Below are 27,470 nucleotides of genomic sequence, written 5' to 3'. Positions count from 1 at the left end.
AAGTAATCTGACCCTCATCTGAGGATTTTATAATCTTGAAATGGCACAACAGAAAACTAGAAAGGGGCGGAGGGAGTGGACAAGAGAGAGGGTTGGATATTAAGCTTGTGAGGAAATTCAGTAACATGTAAACTTTGCTTGCATGGTGTACTAAGAGATGGGTAACCAGAAAAGCAATGTAAGGGAAGGTTTAAAGAAAATCTTGTCAAGGTGGGACTTGAAATAGTACAGCATAGATGTTCTAACAGAACCTAAAAACGTAGAGGAAGAGATGAGAGGAAGGGTGTGTAGAAAGATAAATAACTCTATAACAGGCTGGACAGAATTAGATATTCTAGAATAAGACCCTTGTATCCAAGGGAAAAGAGCCTGAGGAACTACCTGCCACAAAGTCCCACAGAAGCCAGGATGGCAGTATAGACCAGGGCATTTGGGGATAAGTCAGAAATCTCTTGGTTTCTGGTTGTGGAGGCAGCAGAAATTGATATGGTTCTACAGAGGTTGGTTGTGTGGATATTGCACAGGTAAAGAGCTTGTCTAAACTCACGCCAGCTAATGTGCATTTCTCTCTCTCCCCCCCCTCCCTCCCTCCCTCCCTTTGAAACGGTGGACGGGACACGATGGCTGGTTTTAGGAGAGTCTGAAGAAGGCAAAAAGCGAGCCGGAGTTACGCGCGTCTCCGTGTGCGTGGGAAGAGGAGCGAGATGAAAAGGCGATACCTTAAGTGGAGCAGCTTCTATTGATGAGGATTACGGTTGTAATGCAAGAGGGAGGAGTCTGGCTCCTGGAGCAAAGGATTAAGCCCCGCTCTGGTCCGGCAGCAGCTGGTTCAGGCACATGAGCCAGATAGAGGGAGAAAAACAGATGAAGAGCGGAGCAGAGGGAGAAGGAGAGCTGGGCTGTGAGGAGGAATGAGAAGCCGAAACCTGGAGGGGAGAGAAACTCCGCTGGGACGAGAAAACGGGCGAATCAACAATCCAGAGAGAAAACAGGGGTGCCCTGGGGGGGAAACGGTCCAGGGATCCCCGTCCAAACGGAGCCGGAAGGAAGATCTAAGAAAATCTGAGAACAAGCGCTACTGATCCGAACCGAACTGTGATAGTAGTAGCTGTGGGGGAGTTGAACAAACAAGATCAAACCAGTCCTGTTTCCCCTGCGTTGTTGAGTGGGTCTCCTCCTTCGCTTCAGGGGAAACTTTACAGAAGACAAAAAAACAAAGTGCGAGAGGAGATTCAAGAACCCAGAGAGGGGAATTTTGCACTATCCGGAGTCCCAACCTGACTGATACTAGGACACGTGAGAGAGGTCAGCTTGGTACCAGAACCAAAGAATGGTTAGCGGCTAACACCCAAATCAAAGCTCAATAGAAGAGACACAGTTGATGTTAGAGCCAAAGCATTTTATGATACTAGAACCAAGAAGGAGATGCAAGTAACTTGTTGTTATAGAGGAGAGAGACTGGAGCTGGGCAGCATCTGAAACACAGACTGTGATAACTTGAATCTAAAGATACAAAGTCCAGCATCCGAACGGTCACAGCCAGAGGCTGAAATCAGAGCCCCCAAAGCGAACTGGAAAAGCCAGACTACGAATAGAGTTCTAGGAGATATAATTTGGGGCTTGCCCAAGTCCAGTTCAAGACCATAATTGCATCAGGCGACACAGATCCAATCCAGGGCTGTTCAAATTGCAGGAGAGCCATTCACACAACCACTAACCCAGAGTTGTTTGGGCCCAGCATCTATAACTCAGGGCTGCCTTGTTCAAGCTTATTGAGAGGTAGAACACCATGGAGGATGGAGCACGTCGCCGAGGAGGTCCTGAGAAGGGCTCAGCCAGCCCAGACAAATCAGAAGGAGGTGGTGTTGCGCTCAAGAAGGAGATTGGGCTGATGAGCGCATGTGGCATTATTGTGGGTGAGTGGGGATTCTGGTGGGATTTATTTGCTTTAAATTGGACAATGCTATCTTCTCATGTTGACCTGGCACAAGGTGATATCTTTGTCTTCCTCCACTAGTCAGGAGGCAGAGATCCTGCTACCCCGTCTTGGCCTTGGATAGCCTATCTTTCCTGATTAGAGCTGTGATTAGACATGATTATGAAACCCTTTGTGCCTCTTTTCTATTCTGTTTTTCCCACAGTCTTCTTGAGGAAGGAATGAAGAATGAAAAATCTCTTCTTCTGTCCTCCTTTCTAATTCTGGCCCCTGTTTCTTCTATGTTTGTCTTTCCCTCCTTTCTATAAATACCTTAGAGCTGTCAGCTCACATCACCAATCCTATTAGAGCCAGTCTTTCACTCTGTAAAGCAGTCCCAGCAGCACCAACTGAACTCCTCCTAACCTGTGCTTGTTTATTTCTCTGTTGGAGCAAAACCCCAGATTCCTGGCCAATACCCAGCTCCTGTCGCTGCAGTACTCCACCCTAAATCCTTCTATATTTTGGGATCCACTCAATTGCAGGTTAATGTATCCCACCCTAGAGATGTTGGCATCACAGCAGTAGAGAGGAACGTTTGTATATACAGCTGGCCTGGCCCAGAAGGAATTGGATCTCAAAAATAAGCAAGGATGCCAGTCTACACAGCTGCTTTGCCCTACAGGGGGTTGCAAATCTGTGGCAGACGAGACTTCTCCGAGTATGCAACTGCCCCATGCCAAAAACAGCTGGGTCTCTAAGCTGGACAAGCAATGATGCCCCCCAGTTGCCTCTGCCCCATAGAGAGATGCATCTTCAGTCCAGGGAAGAGGGAATCCTCCTCTGAAGTTTAGGGCTTCATGGCTGCAGGGACTCTGGACTGAAGGCTGACAGCAAAGCCACGCAGAATGTTTCTCTGCAGTTCCCCAAGCTCTTGATCACAGGGGTTTGTTTTCCACTCCAGTGAAGCTAGAGCGCCAGCTCTTGGTGCATGTTTGTTCCAACTCCATCAATCCCACTCCAGATGGCTTTGTTTCAGCAGGTGCCAGGAGACTGCTGAAACAAACACAGAGAGGAAAAGAGGAGGAAGCACTGTGGGAGACAACCTTTGCTTTCCTACCCACTCCAATCTCACTAATGCAATGTCCCAATTCTAACCAGTTTTTGAGCTCCCCTCCTCACACTGCCTGTGCTCCTCGGACTGTACTGTGCTGAAAGGCCTTTAATTGTGCTCGTCTAGGTTCTCTTCCCCTCTCTAAATATCAGGATCATAAGCTATAGATCTACCTACACTTCCAATATTCCTCACCCTGCTTCTTGGGTGCCTTCTTGAAAGTGGGAGGAGGAGGATCAAGCCTTCATTTAGGCTGAGCTTCTACTTTCCCAATGCTCCACACATATCTGGTTTTTCTTATATCTCCTCCCATATTTTCAACTTGCCTCAACTTTTCCCTCAGCCCTCTTTTTTCTTTTCTTTAATCTTAATAGCCACATATCTCCTACCCAATCCCCCAAGCCTTGCACATCATTCTCTGGTCACTCCCACTTCTACTAGCCCTAGTGTGATGCAACCCAGCCCTACTTTGCAGCTGGTGCTTTCAGCCACACCTCTACCCATCTCTTTGGCTCGAATTCCTAGCTGCAGAGTTTTAATTTTCTTAATGAAAAAAAATGGTGGTAATATTCTCTGGCAGAGAGGGAGAGATGCAGAATGTCTCCACACAAGGATGAAAAACTGGGCAAGGTGCACCATGAGGATTTGAGCCAGCAGTGTCATGACAGGGAGACATTACATTGGCCACTTATGCATCGCGGAAAGGAGGAAATGCATCACCAAAAAAGAGGGCACCAATCTGTATAACATTTGCATATGCTAATTTATATGTGTATTTGCACATTTATTTATTTATTTATTTATTACATTTTTATACCGCCCAATAGCCGAAGCTCTCTGGGTGGTTCACAAAAATTAAAATTATGAAGAGCATAAAAATAACCAACGATCTAAATATACAAATACATTTCACTGGAGTGGGGAAGATTCACCAGGTGACCTGTGTGCCTGCTCAGTATGCTGTTCAGATATTAACTGTTGATGGACAACCTCAAAGCCTCTGCTCTCTCTTCTGATGGCTCTTTAACTTTAAACTGGACTACGACTGGACAGTCTACCAAACAGAGGCAACTTTTAGATAGAGGACTCTCCTTTGTAGAGCAGGTCACCATAGGCATGCACAGCTTATTTCATTAGGGTGTACACCCAAGGATGTTTAATGAACATTTACTGAATACTCAGTCATAAAGGACATTATTTTTATTCAATTATTTATTAAACACTGTAGACACTGATGCCCTACTCAGCGTCCAGTTTGCCTGACTGTGGGACGGGAGGGCCGTTGCAGCTGTGGGGGGATGAAAAGACGCTCCTCAAGCTCCAGCGTTAGTGGTGTGTTGTAGTGGCACTGGCTGGAGGAGGGGCTTACAAGGTGATATTCGGAGGCCCTCCTCCTTGCCTCTTTGAAGCGTGATTCCCAGCAGAGCGATTCCTTTTCGATCCTGCTGCTGGGAGCAATGATGCTTTCTCAGAGGCAGTGGTTCCCTCCTCAATGTCCCCCTCAATTCATGCTTATTGCTTGAGACATTAGGGTGTGTCTGGGCACGCCTGGCACAACCCTTGCACACGCCTATGCAGGCCACCTGGCCGTTCTAAGAGAGAGATAAATAATTACTAGGTATATATGGGAGCAAGTAAGTGGTTTAGCTAGACAAATATGTCTATGAGAAAAAAACAATTTAAATTATTTTAGGGAGCAATCCTGTGGCCTCTGGACATTAACTAAGGGGGGCATAGGATACTGGGGATTCCCATTTCCGAGGTCAGAGATAGCACTCCAACCTCGGAAGGGGAAGCCGGAGACCTGACACACACACACCCTTGCAGCCGGCACGAAAAGAACCACATCAGCTGTCCTCCGAGGGAGAATCAACCTTGGAGAGAGGGGAAAGGGGGTATTCTGATGGGCAAGTGGGGTGGGGGGAGACCAGAGAGGCCAGGTTACGAGTCATCCTGAGCTTTTCCTAACCTCCTTCCTTCCTACTCTGAAAGGCTGCCACTGGGCTAGTGAAATATGCAGGTGGGAAGACAGGGAGGCGAACTGCCTCCGCTGCGCCTCCCACCCCACATTGGATGATCATCAAGGGCACAACTGATAGGGTTGCACCCTTTAAAAGGTGTTTTTCACAGTGTGCCACACTGGGATTTCCAGTGGTATGTGGAGTATCTCCCAGCTCATAAAACTGCATCCCTTGTGTGTATTTATTGTTTATTTATTTACTAGTGATATATACTGCTTAATATAATAAAATCCCTAAGCGGTTTTGAAGCTACGCTTCAAATTATAAGGCCAAAAGTTTGTTTTTAAATGTGGTAACCAAGATGCTTTGGCCATCGGGCCAGTTTTACTCTACAGGCCTGTCCTGGGCTATGTACGTTTGGGGTAGGTATGCCAGACTCTTTTACCTTGTTGAATCAAGGCAAGGCTACATTTGTTTTTTGGATGTTTTTGTTTAAATTAAATAAAAAATGATTTAAAAAGGCGACACTGTCCTCAACTTTAAGTGGACCTGAAAATAGCCAAATGGATGGCTCAAATGACCATAGCCAGTATGCGGTGCATGAAGCCCCCCCACTCCCCGACACAAGAATTGTGATATGCATGTTTTTGGTATGAGTCTGCAATCAGGGCACCTGCAGTCAAAAAACAGGCTATTACATCCCAATCGAAATGCATATTTCATTGGAGCAAAGTACTTCTTTTTTCATTTGTGTGTGTGTGTGTGTGCTAAAGTCCACATAATTTGACTTTAAATGGAACTAGAAATCTTGAACTGCTCACATGTCTACATTGAGATTCATCATTCTTCTGAAAACTGGGTTGATTCAGCCACATTTAAGCATTTGTAAGAGTTGTTAAATACACACCCATCCACTGAAAATGCTTACTTGACATGCAGATTCATCCTGTGCACATTTTCTTGACAGTAAGTCCTACTATGTTCATTCAAGTTTACTCCTAGGTAAGTGAGCACAGCATTGCAAACATAGGCCCAAACATTTATTTCTAAATCCCAGTGTTCAACAGTGCTTCCTCCCACATAAGTATGTTTAGGAATACTAGCGAGTAAGCCCATTGAATACAGTGAGCCTGTTCAGACAACACGCTAAGCCATGGTTAGGCCTTTTGCAGCAAATGGTTAGTGAGCATGTTTAAACCATGGTTATGTAGCCACCATGGTTAGGAATGATTCACACGACATGCTAAGCCATAATGACCCTGTTCAGACAACACATTAAGCCACGGTGATTAAGCAATTTGAGCTAAACATTATGGCTTAGAATGTCATGTGAACCATGACTTAACACGTAATATGAACCATTCCTAACTATTGTGGCTACATAACCACGGTTTAAACATGCTCACTAACCATTTGCTGCAAAAGGGTTAGTGGCCTAACCATGGCTTAGCGTGTTGTCTGAACAGGCCCAAAGTTTAGCTCAAAATGCTTAACCACCATGGCATAGCATGTCGTCTGCACAGGATCAGTGGGACTTGTTTCTGAATAAAGTGCTGAAATGTGTTTGTAAACAATCCTTCATTCCCATTAGTTTCAGTGGAACTTATATGCTATCCCAGGGGTGGTTAACATATGGCCAATGGGCTGCATGAGCCCGCCACCCCCTGAATTCAAATAAATATATAAATGGTGCTTTGCTACTGAAAGTTTTTTGTAAACCGCTACAGAAAGTTAAGGACACATTTAACTTGAAAATAAGCTAATGTCGTCCTTAAGCTTCTGTAGTTGGTTTGCCACTGAATTTCGATATTTTTTTTACCACAGCACCAAATTAAAAAGCACTGCATTGGTAGGAGTGTGCCCCGTGGGCAGTCCAGGGTTTAAAAGTGGAGCCCCAGATCCCCCAAAGTTGCTCACCCCTGTTCTATACAGATGTGCATAAGAATGTGGCCCTAGTGGATTTATATTATATTATGTTATATTATATTACATTATAAATTCAACAGTTCTGGTTCCAGGCAACCAATATGCAGTTAACAAAGCAAAAATATTAGGTTAAATAACAAAATGGTACAAACAATTTTCATTGTGAAAAGTTTTCTAAATCCATCACAAGCATGAATGTTCCTAGTCTTGCTTCTTACCAAAGTGAAACATAGAATTTTATTAGGACAAGAACTAGTGGGTTCTCCAGTTGATATGTGAAGCTGACATTAAAATAACAGTAAATGTCATGGTTAGGCCACTAACCCTTTTGCAGCAAGTGGTTAGTGGGTGTGTTTAAACCGTGGTTATGTAGCCACCATGGTTAAGAATAATGTTTAGCTCGAAACACTTAACCATCATAGTTTAGCATGTGGTCCGGACAGGGCCATTGTCTTAGAGCAGCTTCCTCAACCTGGGGCGCTCCAGATGTGTTGGACTGCATCTCCCAGAATGCCCCAGCCAGCTGGCTGGGGCATTCTGGGAGTTGTAGTCCAACACATCTGGAGCGCCCCAGGTTGAGGAAGGCTGTCTTAGAGTCTGCAAACTCCAACAGATGCTACCATGTTTGTTGCATTGGCATTTCCCCTCTCACCATCGCCCTTTGATCTCTAATCCTGTGTCCCTCTGTTCCTTCTCCAGGTAACATCATTGGATCAGGGATCTTTGTGTCGCCGAAGGGTGTGTTGGAGAACGCAGGCTCAGTAGGGCTGGCCTTAATTGTGTGGATTGTAACTGGCCTCATCACTGCTGTGGGAGCACTATGCTACGCGGAGCTGGGAGTCACCATCCCCAAATCTGGAGGCGACTATTCCTACGTCAAAGATATCTTTGGCGGACTGGCTGGGTAAGAGGGGAAGGGGTAAATGGAACGGTAATATGGAACCGGGGCAGGATAGAGGGTGGTTGGGGATGAGGTCAGAGCGGGGGGCTTGTAACCTGTTTCACACCTGTGTCCCTCTCAAGGTTCCTGCGGCTATGGATTGCTGTGCTGGTGATCTACCCTACCAATCAGGCTGTCATTGCCCTTACCTTTTCAAACTACATACTGCAGCCAATCTTCCCTACCTGCCTTCCCCCAGAAACCGGACTCCGATTAATGGCTGGGGTCTGCCTTTGTAAGTACCGACGCCTCCACCAATAGCAGTGCGCATGCTCTGGTCACGAACGTTGGGTTGATTTAGATTGGTTGCCACTTGGTGGCAGTTTATACGTCCCCGGTAGGGCAGATGCTGAACTGGTGTTCTGTCAGGCCTGGGCGTGTTAAATTACGAGTGTTATATCATTCTCTCAATGGAATGGACATGGAATGTGTGGCTCGTACCTAGTAAGTGAACGTCATTAATGGTTTGTTCTCTGTGCACTTGCAGCCACCCTACTGGGAATTTATATAAGTGGCCTCCATACTACAGGTAGCCACTTGAATCTATTCAAGGACCCTGGGGTTATGTTACAGCCAATCTGGCTAACTCGGGGTGACCATCTAAGGCAGGGTAGGCTTCTCTCCTAGTATTCAAACCAATCCAAAGAGAGAGGCGGGTAACAACAACCCATGGAAAGTACCCATGGTTTGTTGTTGGGGTGTGAACTGTGGGTTATTCGTGGATAACAAACTAGGGTTTGTTAGTGCAGCTGGGTTCAGACAACATGATAATCTATGTTTCAGTGACAACACACGTTTCAACGACAATCTGCTCAACCCTTGGGTGTGGGTTATCATGTCTGAGCATAGCCTCTATGTGAGCATACTAAGAACTGTCTAGAGCCTGATTCACAGAGTGCTTCCTCATGAGGCTTTTATCATGCCATCACCCTGCCTCATTCATAGGAATTTATGGGCATCCAGATGCCATCACCTTCCACTTGGAAGCCTCTAGGTTCCCCCTCTTGCTTTTTCTGTCTTTTTTCTTACTGCATAAAATCTGTTAAAGAGAAAAAGATGAAATAGCTGCACAGTGCTAGGAACCCTCTGTCTGGGAGAACCCATGCCCACCCCTCGCTGCCACCTTCACAATGAATGCAATAGGGAACTGTAGAAGGGACAGTCTGAGAGGTACTGGACTTACAAGGAATGGCGAAACACCAGGACATCCATCCATCTGGCATCGCACCTTTGCGCCATCCATTCATTCACTTCTTTCCATTTATCCCTGAACATAGCCTTTTCTTCTTGATGTCTGCACAATAGCTCCAACCTTAGCCACTGAGGAGTGGGCCATATACCCATGGACTCAAATAATTATTAAGACGGGTGATCCTTGCCGAGGTTACCTTAGGACATCAAATGCTAGGAAGATCGAGCAAGAACTGGTTTTGTTCTTTTCTTTCCAGCCCCACGGCAGGGGTGGTGGGCGGAGGAAGGATGAGCGACGGCCAGGGAGGGGGATGGCTGAGGCACTTATGCAAGCCAGCTGCTGCAGCTCAGCAAGAGTTTATTAATCAGGTCAAAGCCGGTTATTGAGCGCTGAGTCAGCAAAAAAAGGGGAGCGAGTATATACACATGAGAGAGACAAGAAAGAAAAGAAATCCATATCCACAAACCTCAGCAACAAGGAACTACTTGCAGATGGGCCTTCTGCCTGAATCTTGAAGAGCTGGAAAATGATAAGCAGTGAATAGTGTAGATCATCAGCAAACAGAAGGGACAGATTGGGGAGAGAGATAAAGAAGCCCACCAGACAGTGAGTCTTGATTGAAGGATAAGAAGAGAGAAGTGTGGGGGGGGGGGGAGTTTTAGCGTGAAAATTGCCACAGGGAAAGGCTATGACTAACTGCTTGGAGGAAATCTGTGGATGGTATACTTGTAGGCTGAAGGCTGAAATTGGGCAGTGTCACCAGAGCCCTGTGAAGCAAGTCTTAATCTCTCTTATCTTGTGTTCTGTGGTATCTGCTTCGTATCTCCATGCTGACGTAAGCAAGCAACCTAGAAGTGGTTAGAATGCTGTTTTCCTGTACCGGTCTCAGCTCGGCGGCCCACAGAATAGCCTGGATAAATTTGCGGCTGGTCTAAGGAGGCCAGCAGGAATGCCGTGGAAGTGGCATTGCTGGTCACTGACCTCTCTGAACGAAGCACTAGTTCTATTTTGAGGTCAGGAATAAGGTGGCAGGGGTGGCTGGTTTAGATCAGTCCCTGGGACAGTGTGTGCTAAAAATTCAGCAACCGTTCTGAGCCACACCCTCCTGCTCCACCGTCATCTCTGAGATTCTGTATCTGAAAGGATCCCAGGGAATTGGAGACTCGCTGGCCTTGCTCCAGCCTTGCTGGGTGCCAGGGATACTGAGAAACAAGGGAACTTCTAGGAGTTCAGTCTTTGGGTTGGAACAGAATGGAGTAACATATATTTCTGTGAGGTTGTGAAATCAGCTCTCTAGCTCCCCACCCCTGAGATCTACCAGTTTGCCACACCTCCTCCCCACACAGCACCACCTCAAAACTCCCCATGGAATCCCAGGCTCAGATCCACCCATTCATACCGGGACTATTCCTGGCTCCTGCTATGATCCCATTCCAAAACTCGAGCCAGCCCTGATCTATTCTTGGGATCTCACAGCCAAATCTACCTCTTGATCTTAGAGGTAAACTTATACTCTGTCAGCGATCTGCAGAAACAGCCCACCAATCCCCACGGGCAACCTTATACTGGAAAGGAAATTCTACACTCAGCCTCACCCCCCTCATCCCTGCCCTTCGTCCTCCCCTCATAGGTCATCACAATCTCAATGCCTCTGGAATCCCACATGGTCCTCAACCGACGTGCCCTGTGGAATATGTGCTCAGTGGAACATGTTCCACAGCTGTAAGTGCGTACGAGTTACCACTTAGCCTGCACCATGCCCTTGTTAACTGCGCTATCATCTTCATGAGCAACAAGATTAATATAGGATACCAACATGTCCATATCAGCTTCCAACCTGTGTGGAGTGACTGTACATGGCGCTTCTGACACTGAGGTTCTCTACATAGTAGAAAAACCTCGCAGTTTGAAGTAGCCTAAATTAGCAGACCATCCTCCACTCTTGTGGCGTCCACCCCCAAACTGATTTTCTGTTAAACTCCAGGCTTCCTGTTTTGAGCCCTTCTGACTTGAACTTGATTGTGCAAAAGTGATGCCGAGTCAGCAGGGAAGTTTCCATTTCCTCTTTTTCAGTTAAGTTTTGGGGATCGCTGCAAATTCTCCCCTCCCTCCCCACAAAAAGGGGGGGGAAGAAAGGGTAGGATAACTGGACAGAGCACATATGGGATGCACTCACTGATACTTCCCCAAAACCTGAATAGGTCAAGACAGATATAAACAACATAACATTTGTTTCCCCCCCCCCCCCATGTGTGTGCATGAAAGTGTTAGGGCAGGACTGACAATCCTAAGGCCTGGAGGACTTATCAGGTCTTTTACGGATTCCAGATCTGACCTGTGGCACCCTTAGCCCACTCCACACAAGCTTCTGAGTCTTCTCCAGGGCTAACATACAGTATATCTGATCTGTTTTGGTAAATGGAAAGTAGATACAACAAGGCAAATGGTGTCTGAGTTTTGGATTCAGAGGTCACCTAGAAGAACCCAGGAACGTATGTGTGTGTTCCTGGGTTGTTTAGCAAAGTGGAAGTGGGAGGACAGGCGGTAGCCAGCACTCACTCTCAAACAACCCATTGTTAGCAAACCATGGGTTGTTTAATGTTGAACAGCATACGACCATTTGTATGTGTGGAAATTTGTCATGCTTCATTTAGCCTTAGAATATACCATTCTACCACCTGTTGCTGTGGGGTAGTTTTGGACAGGGATGATCTGCTTTGTCATCCCTGTTTGCTGGGACTGGGGCTGGGCAACGGAAAGGATGGAGGAAGGGGCTTCTATCTGTCTGACTCACAAAAACCTTGTTTGCGTTGGGTTAGGGTTACCCGGGGCCAGTGTCTGTTTGTGCAGACGGGATGTTTTGGTGCAGCCAGGCTGGGAGCCAAATAGGTCATCGCCTCCCCCTCCCTCTTCTGCTTGTTTTTCATTCCCTCAAACCTCCAAGAACTTTATTAAGATCCTTGTTTGTTTCTTTCCATTCCTTATTTTGCACTGCACGGATTTAACCCCAGGTTACAATCCTCAAGGCCTCTTCAGATAGCGAGCCAAGGGATAAATGCACCTCCCTGATCACTGGTGCCTTGAAAAATCGTTCTCTCTGAATAGCTTTGCCCTTAAACAATTGTAAACAAAATCTAATTGTGCCTTTCTGTTATTGTGAGAGGTGGTGACATAGTGACAGATCTACTGATTCTTTAAACTGATAAGGCTAAAATCAAAGTCTGGGCCAGAAGCAAAGAGGCTGTGGCTGCCCTGAACCAGAAAGTAGTCCTTGCTCTGTCTCAAGAAGGGGTTAGTGCAGCATCCAAATTGCCCCCAAACGCATTGCTTCTGGCATTATCTTCAGATGTTGTGTCCTGCAGGCATGAATCTGGCCTTGATGGGTAGATTTGGGCCAGAAGAAGAATGTTGACAGTCCCTCCCCCTACATACTTTTCTGCTTCTCCACAGTGCTGCTGACTTGGGTGAACTGTGCCAGCGTGCGTTGGGCCACACGCGTCCAGGATATCTTCACAGCTGGGAAACTGCTGGCACTGGGACTTATCATTATCATGGGAATTGTGCAGATCTGCAAAGGTGAGGTCTAGTCTGGCCAGGCAAAGAAGGGGCCAGGAATCTCCCCGGCAGGCTGTACTGGCCCACCCAAGGAGAATAGGTTGCTAGGTTTTAAAGCTCTGTAAGCTGATTTAGAGACTGGATTGGTTTCCATAGCTCCTTGCCCCGGTCTGCATCGGAGAGTGGGAGAATTATCTGAGCAAGGGGAGAGAGAACAGACCACCTACCTTTCTAATGAACCCTTTCTCTGCATCCTGTTTCTCCTCTGCACAGGTGAATACTTCTGGCTGGAGCCAAAACACGCCTTTGAGTTCTTCCAGACGCCAGATGTGGGACTGGTAGCACTGGCCTTCTTACAGGGCTCTTTTGCCTACGGGGGCTGGAACTTCCTCAACTATGTCACCGAAGAGCTGGTTGACCCGTACAAGTGAGTCAGGGTCAGGGACACCCTGATGGCAATAGAGGGGGAACAGGCTCACCTTGATACTTATTCCCATCTTCCATCTCAACTCTTTCTCCTCACAGGAATCTGCCTCGAGCCATCTTCATCTCCATTCCCCTGGTCACCTTTGTCTACGTCTTCGCCAATGTGGCCTATGTCACTGCCATGTCACCCCAGGAATTGCTGGCCTCCAATGCAGTTGCAGTGGTGAGGCCCCATCTACCCCACTGTGCAAATTCCCCTCCCTGCTGGGTTCCACATGGAAACACAGTTAATCCCTTGCACTCTCTCCTTGTTCCCTTCCTCACAGACCTTTGGGGAGAAACTGCTAGGAGTCATGGCTTGGATCATGCCCATCTCTGTTGCCCTCTCCACCTTCGGAGGAGTCAATGGCTCTCTCTTCACTTCCTCTAGGTGAGTAAACATGGCCTCCCACGGGGACAACATTCCACTCTCATTCAAAGTTTCCATCTTCTGAAATTCCCATCTATCAAGTTCCATGAAAGCAGCACACCCAACTGTTGTCCTCACCCATGTCTTTATAGCGCTGCCTTCCTGACTCCTAAATTAGGATTGGGGAATTTAGTTGGCATTCATCCGTTTGAGCCTTTTCTGTCCTTTCGTGCAACATGATCTCTAAGGCTCGTTCACAATGTGGAGCCAGCGTGAACACCTTCCTGGTGCTGATTAAAATAGTGCCTCCCTGCTTGTATTGTTGATATGATCTCTCCACCATTCCCAGGCTCTTTTTTGCTGGCGCCCGGGAGGGCCATCTCCCCAGCGTGCTGGCCATGATTCACGTACGGCGCTGCACTCCCATTCCTGCCTTACTCTTCACTGTAAGTCACCAGCAGAGAGGTCTGGGGCAGTGTGGGGAGGGGAGGGGAGGGGAAAACGGTATCTAGCAGGCGAGGAGGATCTGTGAAGTGACTGCAAATGAAGTCTCTCGCAAGGGCATTTTCCGATGTCACTAAGGGGCCTGGGCTGATTGCTGTGACATTACTATAATCGATTGTTTTGTTTGTTTTCTCTTTGCCTGTGTCCGGCAGTGCCTTTCCACCTTGCTTATGCTGGTGACAAGTGACATATATACCTTGATCAATTATGTGGGTTTCATCAACTACCTCTTCTATGGGGTGACTGTGGCTGGGCAAGTTGTGCTACGCTGGCGGGAACCTCACCGGCCTCGTCCCATCAAGGTAAGAGACCTCCTACCACATGGCCTCTGCCCTTCATATATCAGCTCCTATTGTCCTGCACCAGTATTGCCTTCCCTGGGGACCATGCAGGGTAGAGTTAAACCATGGCGATTTACATTACTAATTTAAATCAAGTTTCCAATTTCTAGTTCATATATTTTCCAAACAAACAAACAAACCCCATTCATATGAATTGTTTAAAAGTGTCCATGGGGGTGTCTTGATGGCGTCTCTTTGCCACTTGTTTCTTCAAAACCCCGTGGCATTGCAGCTGTGGGGTGGGAGTGGCAAATCTCCACAGCAGAAGGAACTGCGTGCTTTCCACGCCCTCCCCCCGACCTACCCAGGGCCTCGATCCACCCCTGGAATGCCCCCAGTCTCAATGCGAAGCAAGGTCACCACCCACAGGCAGAGCAAAATAGGTGGTGACCTCAGAGTAAAGGAAAAAGTTGCAGTAAGCGACTTTTTAAGTGTGCAGTTTCGAGGAGAAAGCCTGTGGTGGGTGTGAGTTGGCGGCTGCATTGTATAAACTATGCAGCACCACCATGCAGCCACCGCTGTGTAATTTCAGGGTATAGATAGCCTGCAAATTTTTCTTCAAACCAAGTGAGATGTTTATGCTTTAGTCTTCCTTAGCAGGGGGTCACACAGTCCAGAAGCCGTTTGCACCACAGAATTTATATCTGCTTCAAGCAGAGTGACATCAAAGATGTTTGTTTTGCTTTTCCTGTGCACATGTAAGGACATTAAACAAAACCACTTACTTGAAGACTAGAGGCCCAAAATTTTCCAGAAGCAAAGGTGGGGTTGCTATCTAGGCAGAATAGTGTTTCTCCAGGATACGGAAAAGAAATATCTATGGTGTTTTTGTTGACGGGATCTAAATATTTATTTATTTATTTATTTATTTATTTATTACATTTATATACCGCCCCATAGCCGAAGCTCTCTGGGCGGATTACAACAGTTAAAAACAATGAAAATTTAAAAAATAGATGTACAAAATTTAAAACCAGCAAACTCTGAGCACTTTTATGGCTTCTTGCTTGTGTGAATTCTTTGATGTCGATTAAGGTTTGTCCTCTGAGAAAAGCTCTTTCCACACTCTTGGCATTTGTAGGGCTTCTCTCCTATATTAATTCTTTGATGTTTCTTAAGGTCTATGTTGTGAGCAAAGCTTGTTCCACACTCTAGGCATTCAAACAGCCTTTTGCCCATGTGAATTCTTTGATGTTGTCTAAGGTGCCAGCTCTGACTGAAGCTCTTTCCACACTCTAAGCATTTATAGGGCTTCTCTCCTGTGTGAATTCTTTGATGTTGCTTAAGGTTCGTGCTCTGAGCAAAGGTCTTTCCACACTCTGGACATTCATAGGGCTTCTCCCCTGTGTGAATTCGTTGATGTCGCTTAAGTTGTGTGCTCCGAGCAAAACTCTTTCCGCACTCTAGGCATTCAAAAGGCTTCTCCCCTGTGTGAGTCCTTTGATGAAACCCAAGATGGCCGCTCTGACTAAAGCTCTTTCCACACTCTGGACATTCATAGGGCTTCTCCCCTGTGTGAATTCTTTGATGTTGCTTAAGTTGTGTGCTACAAGCAAAACTCTTTCCGCAATCTAGGCATTCAAAGGGCTTCTCCCCTGTGTGAGTCCTTTGATGAAACCCAAGATGGCCGCTCTGACTAAAGCTTTTTCCACACTCTGGACATTCATAGGGCTTCTCCCCTGTGTGAATTCTTTGATGTCGCTTAAGTTGTGTGCTGCAAGCAAAACTCTTTCCGCAATCTAGGCATTCAAAGGGCTTCTCCCCTGTGTGAGTCCTTTGATGAAACCCAAGATGGCCGCTCTGACTAAAGCTCTTTCCACACTCTAAGCATTTATAGGGCTTCTCCCCTGTGTGGATTCTATGATGGATTTTAAGGCTCGCGCTTGTAGCGAAACACCTTCCACATTCGGAGCATTTAAACGCCTTCTCTCCTGAGTGAATTCTTTTATGCAAGTTAAGTTGCGAGAGGAAATTGAATTGCTTCTCACACTCCAAGCACTGAAATCTGTTCTCTTCTGTGTGAAATGGTTGACATTTGGTAAGGTGAATCTTCTGAGCCTTTATATTCTGAGAGCTTTTCCTCTGTGTCTTCCTATTGTGAATGTTCCTATTGCTTGGTTCTCCTGGTAGTGGAGTTTTACAGACATCTGACCCTTCCAAAGAAATGGATTTGGTTCCCCACTTCTCTTCAGTTTCAGCTCTCCTTCTCTGGTTTATGCCATTTTCCTTGCTCTCCCTGCGATCACCCAGAGAGACCAGGATCCCATGATTCTCCTCCATGACTTCCTTGTGCAGAGCCCTTTGGCCTGGATCCAACAGAGCCCACTCCTCCACCGAGAAATGCACGGACACCTCCTCAAAGGTCACTGGACCCTGCTTTGGCTGCACAGAAACCGTCTCCACTCCACCACAAAGCGAAGGAGGCCTAGAAGGATCCTCCAGGATCGGTTCACTCTCTCTGTGGGTCTTTTCATTCCCCTGTGAGGAGGGTCTTCCGTCGCTCTCCTGCAAGATCCACCTGTCCAGCGGCCTCTGTGTGGTGCCCGGTGGAGCCTTCTCTTCCTCATGGAAATCTGTGCATACTTTGGCAGACACTCCCTGCTTCTGCTTCTTGTCCTCTGCCTGGCTCAGGAGGAAGCCTTCTGCCAGGGCCACCGCCTGGAAACTGGTCTCCGCTCCACATTCTCTGACCCAGCTCTCCATCTCCGGGGGCAGGACGGCCAGGAACTTCTCTAGCACCACCAGGTCCAGCATCTCAGCTTTGGTGTTCCTTTCTGGCTTCTGCCACTGGCGGCAAAGGTGGTGGAGTTGGCTGCAAACCTCTCGGGGCCCCATGGCTTCCTGGAAACAGAATTCCCTGAAGCGCTGGCGCTCCACATCTGAGCTGGTGCTGCTCCCATGCTGGTTCTTCTGCGCTATCCTTTCCCAGGGCTCTGCACTGCTCCCTTCCTGGATGTTGCAGGAAACGTTTCCTGCCTCAGGGCCAGCAAAGTTTTGCTCTTCCATCTTCACTCTCTTTTCCATCTCTGCTCCCACCAGAACTTGAAAGGTCTCCTTTCTTTGTTGTCGATTTCTCTCTTGAGGCAACGATGGTCCAGGGATCTCCCTCTTTGCATAAGCGCAGGGAAGACAAATTAATAATTTGTGGCATAATAAAACCTGTGGCCCTACTAAGTCATCTTAATAATGCTTGACTTCAAAAGTTACTTATGTTTGCCATGCTTTGTTCTTCTACATAGAAAAAGAGACTTGTTTGAAAGAGAGTCATATATTTGGTTTTAGGAGACTGAGTGTAGACTTTAATCTGTTTATTACATACAGAAATCCTTTTTAAACTCAGTTAATTTTAAGAACCACTTAATATAACTTAGATTTTACACATTGAAATTTAGCCTGCCTCCTAAACACACATACACGGGCATACAGCCCGTTGAAGACAGTGAAACATAATTCCAAGTAGGCATGTATAGGATGCCTACTATAGGGGAGCTGGGGGTGGCAACGGCCGACAGAAAGCTCTGGCGTGGGCTGGTCCATGAAGTCACGAAGAGTCGGAAACGACTGAACGAATAAACAACAACAATGTATAGGATTCCACCATATAAATTAAATTGAATATAAATAAATAAATAAAATCTGATTTAAGTCAAAATCTAATTTTAATTTTTAATGTAGCCTTGTCTTTTATCCATTTTAATTTCCTGCATGATCAACTGCCCCCCCCCACACACACACACCGCCAAGATGACGTATTAGTAAGCTACCTTATATTGGGTCTGGCTATTTGTCCATTTAACCCAGTATTTTCTAACGTAATGAGCTGTAACTCTACAGGGCTCCAGGCAGGTCTTTCCCCATCACTTTACCTGATCCTTTTGTCTGAAAATACCTGGGTCCTTCTGCGTACAAAACATGTACTACACCACTGAGCTATGGTTCGTCCCTCCTCTGCTGGCCAATAGCTAGCTAAGTTCTTGCTAGACAAGGAAACCTTCTGCCTTACCAGCCCTTTTCCTACATCTCCCTTCCTGATGCTCCTGCCCAGACCCAACCCATCTCTTTCCTTCCCAGGTGAGCCTGTTCTTCCCCATAATTTACCTGCTGTTCTGGGCCTTCCTGTTGGTGTTCAGCTTGTGGTCAGAACCCGTGGTGTGTGGCATTGGCCTAGCCATCATGCTGACGGGAGTCCCCGTCTACTTCCTGGGAGTGCACTGGGAGCATAAACCACCTGCCTTCCACACGTTTGTTGGTGAGTCCTGGGCAGACAGAAGGGAGGATGGCTGGATATAAGAGCTTGTGCGTGTGCTGAGGCTGGGGGTTATTTTGTCTTCCCGTGTTTTTTTTTTTTTAAAAACCAACTCACCTCCTTACCCCCATCTTCTTACAGATGCAGTGACTCGGGCAGGACAGAAGCTTTGCGTTGTTGTATACCCCCAAATGGATGCAGGGGAACCTGAACCCAATCTCAGTAAAGAGACCAAGGAGCAGCTTGAGCCAATGTGTGAAATGGAAGATGTCAACCTCCCTCAGATCTGAGGCTTTTTGCTGCCTGGGGGCGGGTGGGGGTAGAATCAGCAGCAGCCAGCCAGCTATGGACTGCATAGTACCCTTGTTGGGTCCGGAATGGATAAATGGGAGCTCACATACAATGAGGGCTCCCTCACTGCACCCTTCAGCACCACATGTTGGGATTGGAATAGGTGGGAATGTCCCACTAGCCCCACTGATGCCCCACTGCCAGCTTCCTACGGAAAATCCTTGCTGGGTCTGGAGTACTCACACCCACAGTTCCCTACCTGCATTGTCCCCTGCTGGGACTGGAAAAAAACGGGAGCTCCCCTCACAGCCCCAAACCATACGCCCACAGCCCCGCCGCCACCACACACACCCCCTGCTGGAAGGGGCTCCCTCGTTGTTGCCTTACATGGTTGGGAATGTTCTCCTTGGGTTTGAACCTCGCGGGGGGGAGGGAAGGTCCTCCCCCTCGGTTTTGTGTCCTTGTATTTTTCACATTTCTGTCTCTCTCTTTTTTGATGAAATAAATTAAACTCAACTTGCCCTCTCTGTAGCCTTCAATGCTGGACTGTAGAAAGCCGAAACGTCATGAAGCACACACACTTTTCTGTCCCGCTGATACCAATTTCCCATTGGAATTATTTGGCAGAAATGAATAAACCTGGGCTAGACAACATACTTACCGCTCAGGCAAGGATTGTGCTAACTTCGATTGAAAGTGCCATTCTCCACTCCACACAATTTAAAAAGAAGGGAAAAAAAAAACCTCATTCACAGTATAGGTCTATCAAATGGCCGGAAGGCTGTACAATGTTTGCTGGTAGAGGGGAAGACTGGAGAAAAGCTGTTGGAAGGCATTAATTCTTTCACTCCAATGGCTGAAGGTGAGGTGAAAAAACTTCTGATATCAGTGGAGTCCTGTCTCTGCACCACCATATCATTCCTGCCCTCTAAGAACATGAGGAGGTCGAAATCTAGTCCATCAGTGTGTTTCACACATCCACCATCTATATTTCTAGAAAGTCCACAGGCAGGGTGTGGAGTTGACAGGCCTCCCCCAGCAGCGGGTATTTAATGTGACGTACTATTGCCTCTGAGCATAGAGGTTGTCTTTAACTGTCGTGGCTAACAGCCATTGATAGCTTCAGCTTCCATGAATGTGTCTAAACCCTTTTAAATCCACCTAAGGCAGTGGCCATCACCGCATCTTGTGGCAGTACATTCCAGAAATTGCATGTTGTTTGAAGTAGTAGTTAGGGTGACCATAGGGAAAGGAGGACAGGGCTCCTGCATCTCTCACAGTGGAATAGAAAAGGGAATTTCAGCATTTGTATGCATGCAGAACCTGGTGAAATTCCCTCTTCATCACAACAGTTAAAGCTGCACTAGCTATACTAGAGTGACCAGATACAAAAGAGGGCAGGACTCCTGCGGCTTTAACTGTTGTGATGAAGAGGGGATTTCACCAGGTGCTGCATGCAAGCAAATAACACCTACTGAAATTCCCTTTTCTATACAATTGTTAAAGATGCAGGAGCCTTGTCTTCCTCTCCCTAGGGTCACCCTAAGTTAGACTTTGAGCTCCATTAGGCGAGCATTTTATTGCATGCTCGTTACTGGCCACTCATGGATTTTCACGGGTCCCTCTCACGATGTCATCTGTCTCCAGCACCTCCTGCCCCTTCTAGCCTTCAAAGTGCGACAAAAAACACCCCAGTAAGTCTGACTTATTTTTAAAGATGGAGTTGCCACTATCTCCTGCTGTATGCAGGAGAAGCACACGGCCCGCTGAATGGGGCACGTGGAAGTTGTTTACTTCCTTTTTCAAAAGAGGACGTAATGAGGGACAAATGCGTGGGCGGAGAAGCGACGGTAAGCAAACACGATTTCCCCCCATGTGATGATGTTCTCTGTCTTGAATCCACTACAAGTCAGTTCCATTACCAATCCCCGCATTCTAGTATTTTGAAAAGGGGAGGGAAAGATCTCTCCCTCCACACCTTGCATAATTGTACAAACCTTCTCTAACTCACCAACCCCACAAGAGTCTAGTTTAGAAAAAAAAACTCCTTAAACTCCTACTGTGGGGAAGATGCTCCCACCTCCTGATCTTTTGAGTTGTCCTTTTCTGAACCTTTTCTAGCTCTATGATATTCTTTTGGAGCTGGGACATCCGTCTCCCCCCCCCCCGCCCCCCGACCATAAGGGTGCCTTTGGGGGCAAGTTAAAATTTCCATAAGTGACCCACAGGTCTCAAGAAGCTGAACTTAGGTCTCAGTTTGGGGTGTGGGAAGAAGGTTTTAAGCCTGAACGCCTTTCCATTGCTAGAAAAGAAGGGAGCCAACAGGAATTGCACCTCTTTTCCTTTCTCTCCCAAAGTATCTCACGTGTCTAGGGCTTGTCCATTTGTACTTCTGGCTGCAGGGCTCCACCTGCTGGTTCTGAAAAAGACTGTGTAGAGCAACATTTAGCCTTTGCAGCCTGGCTCCAACATGGCCCCTGGAAGCAGGCAAAGGTTAGGTGTTATCACACGGCATAAAGTGGCTTTTCCATCTCTAATGAGAATTTTTAACTTACACTGCAGTAAACATAAAAGCGATTGCTCTTCTGTATTGACAACACCTTAGCAACTTTCACAAATGGCACAAAGTGCAAAAGACAAAAGAGGTTGATAGGTTCTTTTTTTTTTTAGCGTCGTGTGCAATAGTTGTAGGAAAGAGGAGCTCGTCTATGTGATACTGTGAAGTTAGGCAGCTACAGAAGGCAATCCAAATCGTTACGGGACAGGAAGGCAATCCAAATCTTCACCATAAGATGCAGCGTCGGGCACCAACCTAGGTGGCTTTAAAAGGAGACTGTGCAAATTAGTGGAGGATGAGGCTGGCTATAGCTTAGCTCCAGGGTCCTAGGTAGAATGCTTATGGCTATCAGTTGCTGGGGTATGTGAGCAGGAGGCTGCCATTGTACTGACATCCTGCCGTGGCTCGCTGTGAGCTTCTGGTTGGCCACTGTGGCTGTAGAACGCTGGACTAGATGGACCTTTTATTTGGCCTGATCCAGCATGGCTTTTCTTATGAGCACCTTCTCTACAACGAAAGGGCTACAGCAGCCTTCTCCAAACCTGGCACGCACAGCCACACGCCAGATGTGTTGGCCTACAAGTCTCATCATCCTCACATTGGCTATGCTGGAGGTCCACAAGTTACCTGCCTTGTGGCTTAGAACAAAGGCAAGTAAGGGAAGATGTGATAAGGGGCTTGCAAAACGACACATGGTGCGGAGAAAGCAGGCAGAGAGAGGCGTTCTCTCTTCCCTCTCTCGTAACCTGAGAACCTGGGGTGATCCAATGAAAATGATGGGTAGTCGATTCAGGAGACACGGAAGAAAGTTCTACTCCCCACAGCACGCAATTAATTGGTGGGATTTGCTCCCACAAGAGGCCACAGCAATGGTGGCCACCACTGGCCTGGATGGCTTTAAGAGGGGATGAGGTGGACACATCTATCAGCAGTAGGGTGACCATATTTTGGAAACCAAAAAGGAAGACAACATGGTCGGCCCCAAGGGGGCGTGCCCACCCGAACATAGCCTTGGTCACATGTCTGATTTTACAGCACACATTTAAGACAAATTTGTTCTACCAAACATCTTAATGTTAAAATCACTGAAATAAAGAACAAGTGAGAGATTCAATGTATCTGAAATTAACTTCACTCACTCCTACTTTTGTAGGTTTTGCTGTACTTTGAAGCTTTTGCCATACTCTGTGTGTTACAATCTCCCATTCCCTCAAATATCTTTTCTGACTGTATCTTCACTCATTGCAAGCTGCTGCTGTTGTTGTTAACAGGGTTTGCTACTGGCCCCAGATCTGTTTCAAATTTGGTATGGCTAAAGCTCTACCTAAAAGCTATCACGGTGCCAACTTTCAGCTCTTTATCTTTAAAAATGATAGTTTAAAAAATAATAATTTTAAAAACTAATTTTTAAAAAAACTCCTAAAAAATCAATGGATGATCGGATCTATTTCAAATTTGGTGTGACTAAAGCCCTTCCTAATAGCTACCATTGTGCCAAGTTTCATGACTTTATCTTAAAAAATGATGGAGTTATAAGCATTTTTGTTAATTCCCATTAGAGCTGCTCTTTGAAAAAAATCCGGATTTCCCCTCCCCGTCCCGGATTTGCCATCAAAAACCCGGGCAAATCCGGTCATATGGTCACCCTAATCAGCAGACGGGAATCTCCAGATACAGAGGCAATTACCAGTTTGTTGGGGTGGTGGCTATTGACTTTCAATCTTGCTTCTGTGCTTCTCGGAGGCATCTGGTTGGCCGCTTAAGGAAGCAAGATGTGGGACCTGATTAGGAGTGTTGTCCCCCTTTCAGCCCAAGGGCCGAATTTGATTTTGGAGAAGCCGCATTCCCGTGGTGGGCGTGGCCAAAGGCTAAAGAGGTTGGAGCCCAAAATACCAGCATATGGTAGCTTAAAGCTCTCACCACCAGTGACTCAGCCTGAGGAGAGGCATTTCCACCTTTCAGAATGGAGGAAATTCTGCACAAGAGCCAGGAAACTATCAAACAATTGGTGGTTGGGAAACGGGATGGAACATGGCCATCTGGAGGACACCGGAGGGCTGGATCGGGACCTCAGTTCTGAGTTTCTGCCCTGCTGGACTAGATGGGAGGTTTGGTCCAATCTAGCAACCAGGATGATCAGGGGTCTGGAAACAAAGCCCTATGAAGAGAGACTGAAAGAACTGGGCATGTTTAGCCTGGAGAAGAGAAGATTAAGGGGAGACATGAGAGCACTCTTCAAATACTTAAAAGGTTGTCACACAGAGGAGGGCCAGGATCTCTTCTCAATCCTCCCAGAGTGCAGGACACGGAATAACGGGCTCAAGTTAAAGGAAGCCAGATTCCAGCTGGACATCAGGAAAAACTTCCTGACTGTTAGAGCAGTACGACAATGGAATCAGTGACCTAGGGAGGTTGTGGGCTCTCCCACACTAGAGGCATTCAAGAGGCAGCTGGACAACCATCAGTCAGGAATGCTTTAGGGTGGATTCCTGCATTGAGCAGGGGGTTGGACTCGATGGCCTTGTAAGCCCCTTCCAACTCTGCTATTCTATGATTCTAGTAGGACTCTCCTTCAGTGGAGATGGAAGCTAAGTTGACCGTCGCAATGAGAGGCATGGGTTATGCTGGGAGAGAAATTTAAAAAGGCATCACCGGGACCATGTATGTTCATTGCATGACCAGTAGTGATGAGGAGGACTCCTGCAGAGGGTGAGGGACACAGGGAGAGACTGCTGGGTGAGCCAGGCTTACTGTTATGAGCCGGGTCGCACCTCAGAAAGAGGAAGGAAGGGGAGGGAGAGGAGAGGGAGAAGCAAAAGACACCGAGAAAGGGGGAACAAGTCACAGAAGACAGAAGGAGCAAAGCCCCAAAGGTAGGAGTGTGAGCAAGAACAGGAACAACGGAAAAAAGTGACAGAAAGGAAAGCCGAAGTAGAACATCAGGCGTCCCTGGAGAAGGAGGCAGAAGAACACCGACACGGTAAAAAGTCAAGGAAAACAAATTGAGCGTCAAAAAGGAAAGCGTGGAATCAGCCAAGGCGGAAGACAGACTCATATTGAGCTGGAGTGCTAAGAAAGAAGAAGATATTAAGGATCCCCCACCCCAAAAAGGAAGAGGGAACCTGAGAAAGGGACATTAAAATACAGACTGGCCATAAACGAGCACACTGGAGTCGCCAGCAGGCCGGGGAGAGAGAGGAAAGAAGTAAGGGAACAGGAGATTGCGACTGAGTGCCATGTCCCAAGGCGGGTATTTTGAGAGCGAGCGGCACTACCAAGCCCTGGAAATGGCCCCAGCCCGGCCCAGCGGCCCCGAACTGGGCCCGCTCTGTGAATCGGAGCTGGCTTCGTACATGGGAGACGAGCAGCTGCTCTCGGAGTTGCTGCAAGGGGCCCAGCAGAGAGCGCCCAAGGGTGCCCCGTTCCCCAACTACTTCCCCGGGGAGCCGTACCCCTTCCTGTCCTACGGAGGCGAGCGCAAGGGCCTCGGGCCCTTTGAGCCACGGGCCGTTGCTGTTAAGGAGGAACCGCGAGGCGGCGATGCTGGGCGGGCCGACGGCCGCCATCCCTACAACACCGGGCACTTTCCAGCAACCCACTGCGCCCAGGTGACCCTCGCCCAGCCGGGAGTGCGTCCTGGACAAGCCCTGAGAGTGCTCAAGGTAAGGAGGCTGGAGGTCCTTTGGCCACCCGATGCCCTTGCCTCGCCCAGTTCGGAGACTCTCCGCTCTAGAACAGGTCTCACTCATGCACCGTTCCCTGCAATGTGATCTTCCCTGAGCATTTATTGTGGGTTTTTTTCCCTATAGTGCCATCAACCTGCATGGCACTTTACAGAACAGGTCCCTGCCCTGAGCAGCTTACAATCTATAATGCAATACATGGAAGACAACGGAGGAAGGGGAAGGAAGTGGGAGGCAGGGGTAGACGGGAAGAAGATGCGGTTAGTCCAGTTACACGTACGTAAGTCTGAGTTACGGTAGGGCACCCTTCCCCAACTGTGCACTCTCCAGATGAGCCGGGCTGCAAATCCCATCATTGCCAGCCATGCTGACTCAGGATGATGGGAATTGAAGTCCAACATATTTGGAGGGCGTCAGGTTGAGGAAGGCCGCAGGAGGGTATGCAGACTAGGCATGGTGCCAGACTTTTCATGGGAAAGGGGAGGTTGGAAGAAGGATTTGAAGGAAAAGAGGCAGCATCTCATGACCCAAATCCCTAGTCATAGAATCATAGAATCATAAAATAGCAGAGTTGGAAGGGGCCTACAAGGCCATCGAGTCCAACCCCCTGCTCAATGCAGGAATCCACCCTACAGCATCCCTGACAGATGGTTGTCCAGCTGCCTCTCGAAGGCCTCTAGTGTGGGAGAGGCCACAACCTCCCTAGGTCACTGGTTCCATTGCCGTACTGCTCTTACAGGAACCCACAACCTCCCTCCCCTTCTCTCAGAACTGGGTTTTCCTTCTTCTTCCCAACCCGCAATAAGCTTTGCATCTTGGTTCCTTTCCCTCTTGGGCCAGAGGACTGGTGGGTCCTTTTGGCTTCCTGCAAAAAAATCTGTTCAGGAAGAAAACGTCCTGACAGTTAGAGCAGTACGACAATGGAACCAGTTACCTAGGGAGGTTGTGGGCTCTTCTCCCACCCTAGAGGCCTTCAAGAGGCAGCTGGACAACCACCTGTCAGGGATGCTTTAAGGTGGATTCCTGCATTGAGCAGGGGGTTGGACTCGATGGCCTTAGAGGCCCCTTCCAGCTCTACTATTCTATGATTCTATGAAAAGACGGAATAGCTGCACAGTGCCTTCCAATTCTTGGCAGCAGGAGCTGTCCATCTGGAAGAACCCTTTCCGACTCCAAAAGGCCAGTCCTTAAGCACCCAAGTCATCATGCAGTCCTTCTGACATTTGCCCAGCAGGTTGCAAAAGACAGTTCTGTGCTTCTACCTCTGTTCTAAAGAGGCTCCCTAGAATTTGAGCCTCATCTTCAGATTTGAATGTATTAAGCGAAAGGCTCTCTGTGTGATAGGCCCGATTTCGTTGTACCTCAACCAGCTCCAGTAATTGGGCGTCCGTCCGCGACGCGCCTCCTCCGACCCGCGGCCTATCACTCCTCTCTCCATCTCCCCAGGGCCCGCCTTGCAGCCCTTCCCCGCCCTGCGGCACCCCCAAGAGCAAGAAGTCCATGAACAAAGACAGCTTGGAGTACCGCTTGCGCCGGGAGCGCAACAACATCGCCGTGCGCAAGAGCCGGGACAAGGCCAAGCGTAGGGTGATGGAGACGCAGCAGCGCATGGTGGAACTCCTGGGCGAAAACGAACGGCTGCGCAGCCGGGTAGAGCAGCTGATGCAAGAGACAGAGACCCTCCGTGACGTTTTCCGCCAAGTGCCCGAAGCCGCTGGGCTTATCAAAGGGCTGGGGGGATGCAGCTGAAGCCAACCTTGGGTGGAGAGCAGGCCGGGCCAGAGGAGGCGGGGCCTGGAATTAAGAGGGGCGGGATTTGGAGCATGTAAATAAAAAGGATCTCTCATGCCACAGGCTCACTTTGGTGATCTCTGGTTGACTTTCCTTTCCTTTTATTCCTGTATTTATTTATTGCATTTTTATGCTGCCCAGTAGCTGAAGCTCCCTGGGCGGTTCACAAAAAACTAAAACCATTCAAAGTATAAAACTAACAGTATAAAAACCATGACATACAATATAAAACCATGACATACAATATAAAAAACCATGACATACAATATAAAAGCACAACCAGGATAAAATCAGCAGCGGTGCAGAAATACAAATTTAAAACAGCAAAGTTGAAATTGAATTCATAGACTGTTAAAATGCTGAGAGAATAAAAATTTAAAAATACGCACGAGATCAGGGGCGGGGGAACTGCTTTTGGTTCCGGGGCAGAATTCAGGTTAGGAAAAGCTTCCAGGGACCACGTTCCAGAAGTGGGCAGGGGTCGAAGGCAAAAGGCGGCACAGCCAAAATACCAGCATATTTTAGCTTAAAGTTCTTAAGGCCAGTAACTAAGCTGTAGGAGAGGCATTTTAACCTCGTAGAATGGAGGGGGAAATGTGCATACCTGGGACACCACCAG

General features: G+C 47.7%; 2 protein-coding genes across 2 annotated transcripts; both read left to right on the top strand.

The window, feature by feature from the left end:
- Nucleotides 1-1,423: 1,423 nt before the first annotated feature.
- On the top strand, nucleotides 1,424-19,341 carry SLC7A8 (solute carrier family 7 member 8). The gene is made up of 11 exons (XM_063137876.1): nucleotides 1,424-1,916; nucleotides 7,616-7,820; nucleotides 7,940-8,091; nucleotides 12,499-12,624; nucleotides 12,877-13,030; nucleotides 13,129-13,252; nucleotides 13,356-13,459; nucleotides 13,788-13,884; nucleotides 14,095-14,244; nucleotides 18,355-18,532; nucleotides 18,671-19,341. Exons 1-11 carry the CDS (start codon nucleotides 1,790-1,792, stop codon nucleotides 18,817-18,819), a joined length of 1,566 nt encoding a protein of 521 aa, XP_062993946.1. The 5' UTR covers nucleotides 1,424-1,789; the 3' UTR covers nucleotides 18,820-19,341.
- A 5,140-nt stretch (nucleotides 19,342-24,481) lies between these two features.
- Nucleotides 24,482-26,889, top strand: CEBPE (CCAAT enhancer binding protein epsilon). Its single transcript, XM_063137860.1, has 2 exons — nucleotides 24,482-25,039; nucleotides 26,507-26,889. Exons 1-2 carry the CDS (start codon nucleotides 24,614-24,616, stop codon nucleotides 26,807-26,809), a joined length of 729 nt encoding a protein of 242 aa, XP_062993930.1. The 5' UTR covers nucleotides 24,482-24,613; the 3' UTR covers nucleotides 26,810-26,889.
- Nucleotides 26,890-27,470: the final 581 nt, after the last annotated feature.

This window comes from Elgaria multicarinata, chromosome 11 (assembly GCF_023053635.1).
Source record: "Elgaria multicarinata webbii isolate HBS135686 ecotype San Diego chromosome 11, rElgMul1.1.pri, whole genome shotgun sequence".
In the NCBI taxonomy this organism is placed as follows: Eukaryota; Metazoa; Chordata; class Lepidosauria; order Squamata; family Anguidae; genus Elgaria; species Elgaria multicarinata.
The sequence above is the reverse complement of the archived record's forward strand: the minus strand, read 5'-3'. Positions and strand labels throughout refer to the sequence as shown.

Bases quoted from the DNA above. Each gene is read 5' to 3' on its own strand.
- SLC7A8 (XM_063137876.1), top strand. From the start codon at position 1,790: ATGGAGGATGGAGCACGTCGCCGAGGAGGTCCTGAGAAGGGCTCAGCC. The intron at 1,917-7,615 runs GTGAGTGGGGAT...TTCCTTCTCCAG, and splicing joins CGCATGTGGCATTATTGTGG to GTAACATCATTGGATCAGGG. The intron at 13,885-14,094 runs GTAAGTCACCAG...TGTGTCCGGCAG, and splicing joins TTCCTGCCTTACTCTTCACT to TGCCTTTCCACCTTGCTTAT.
- CEBPE (XM_063137860.1), top strand. From the start codon at position 24,614: ATGTCCCAAGGCGGGTATTTTGAGAGCGAGCGGCACTACCAAGCCCTG. The intron at 25,040-26,506 runs GTAAGGAGGCTG...CCATCTCCCCAG, and splicing joins AAGCCCTGAGAGTGCTCAAG to GGCCCGCCTTGCAGCCCTTC.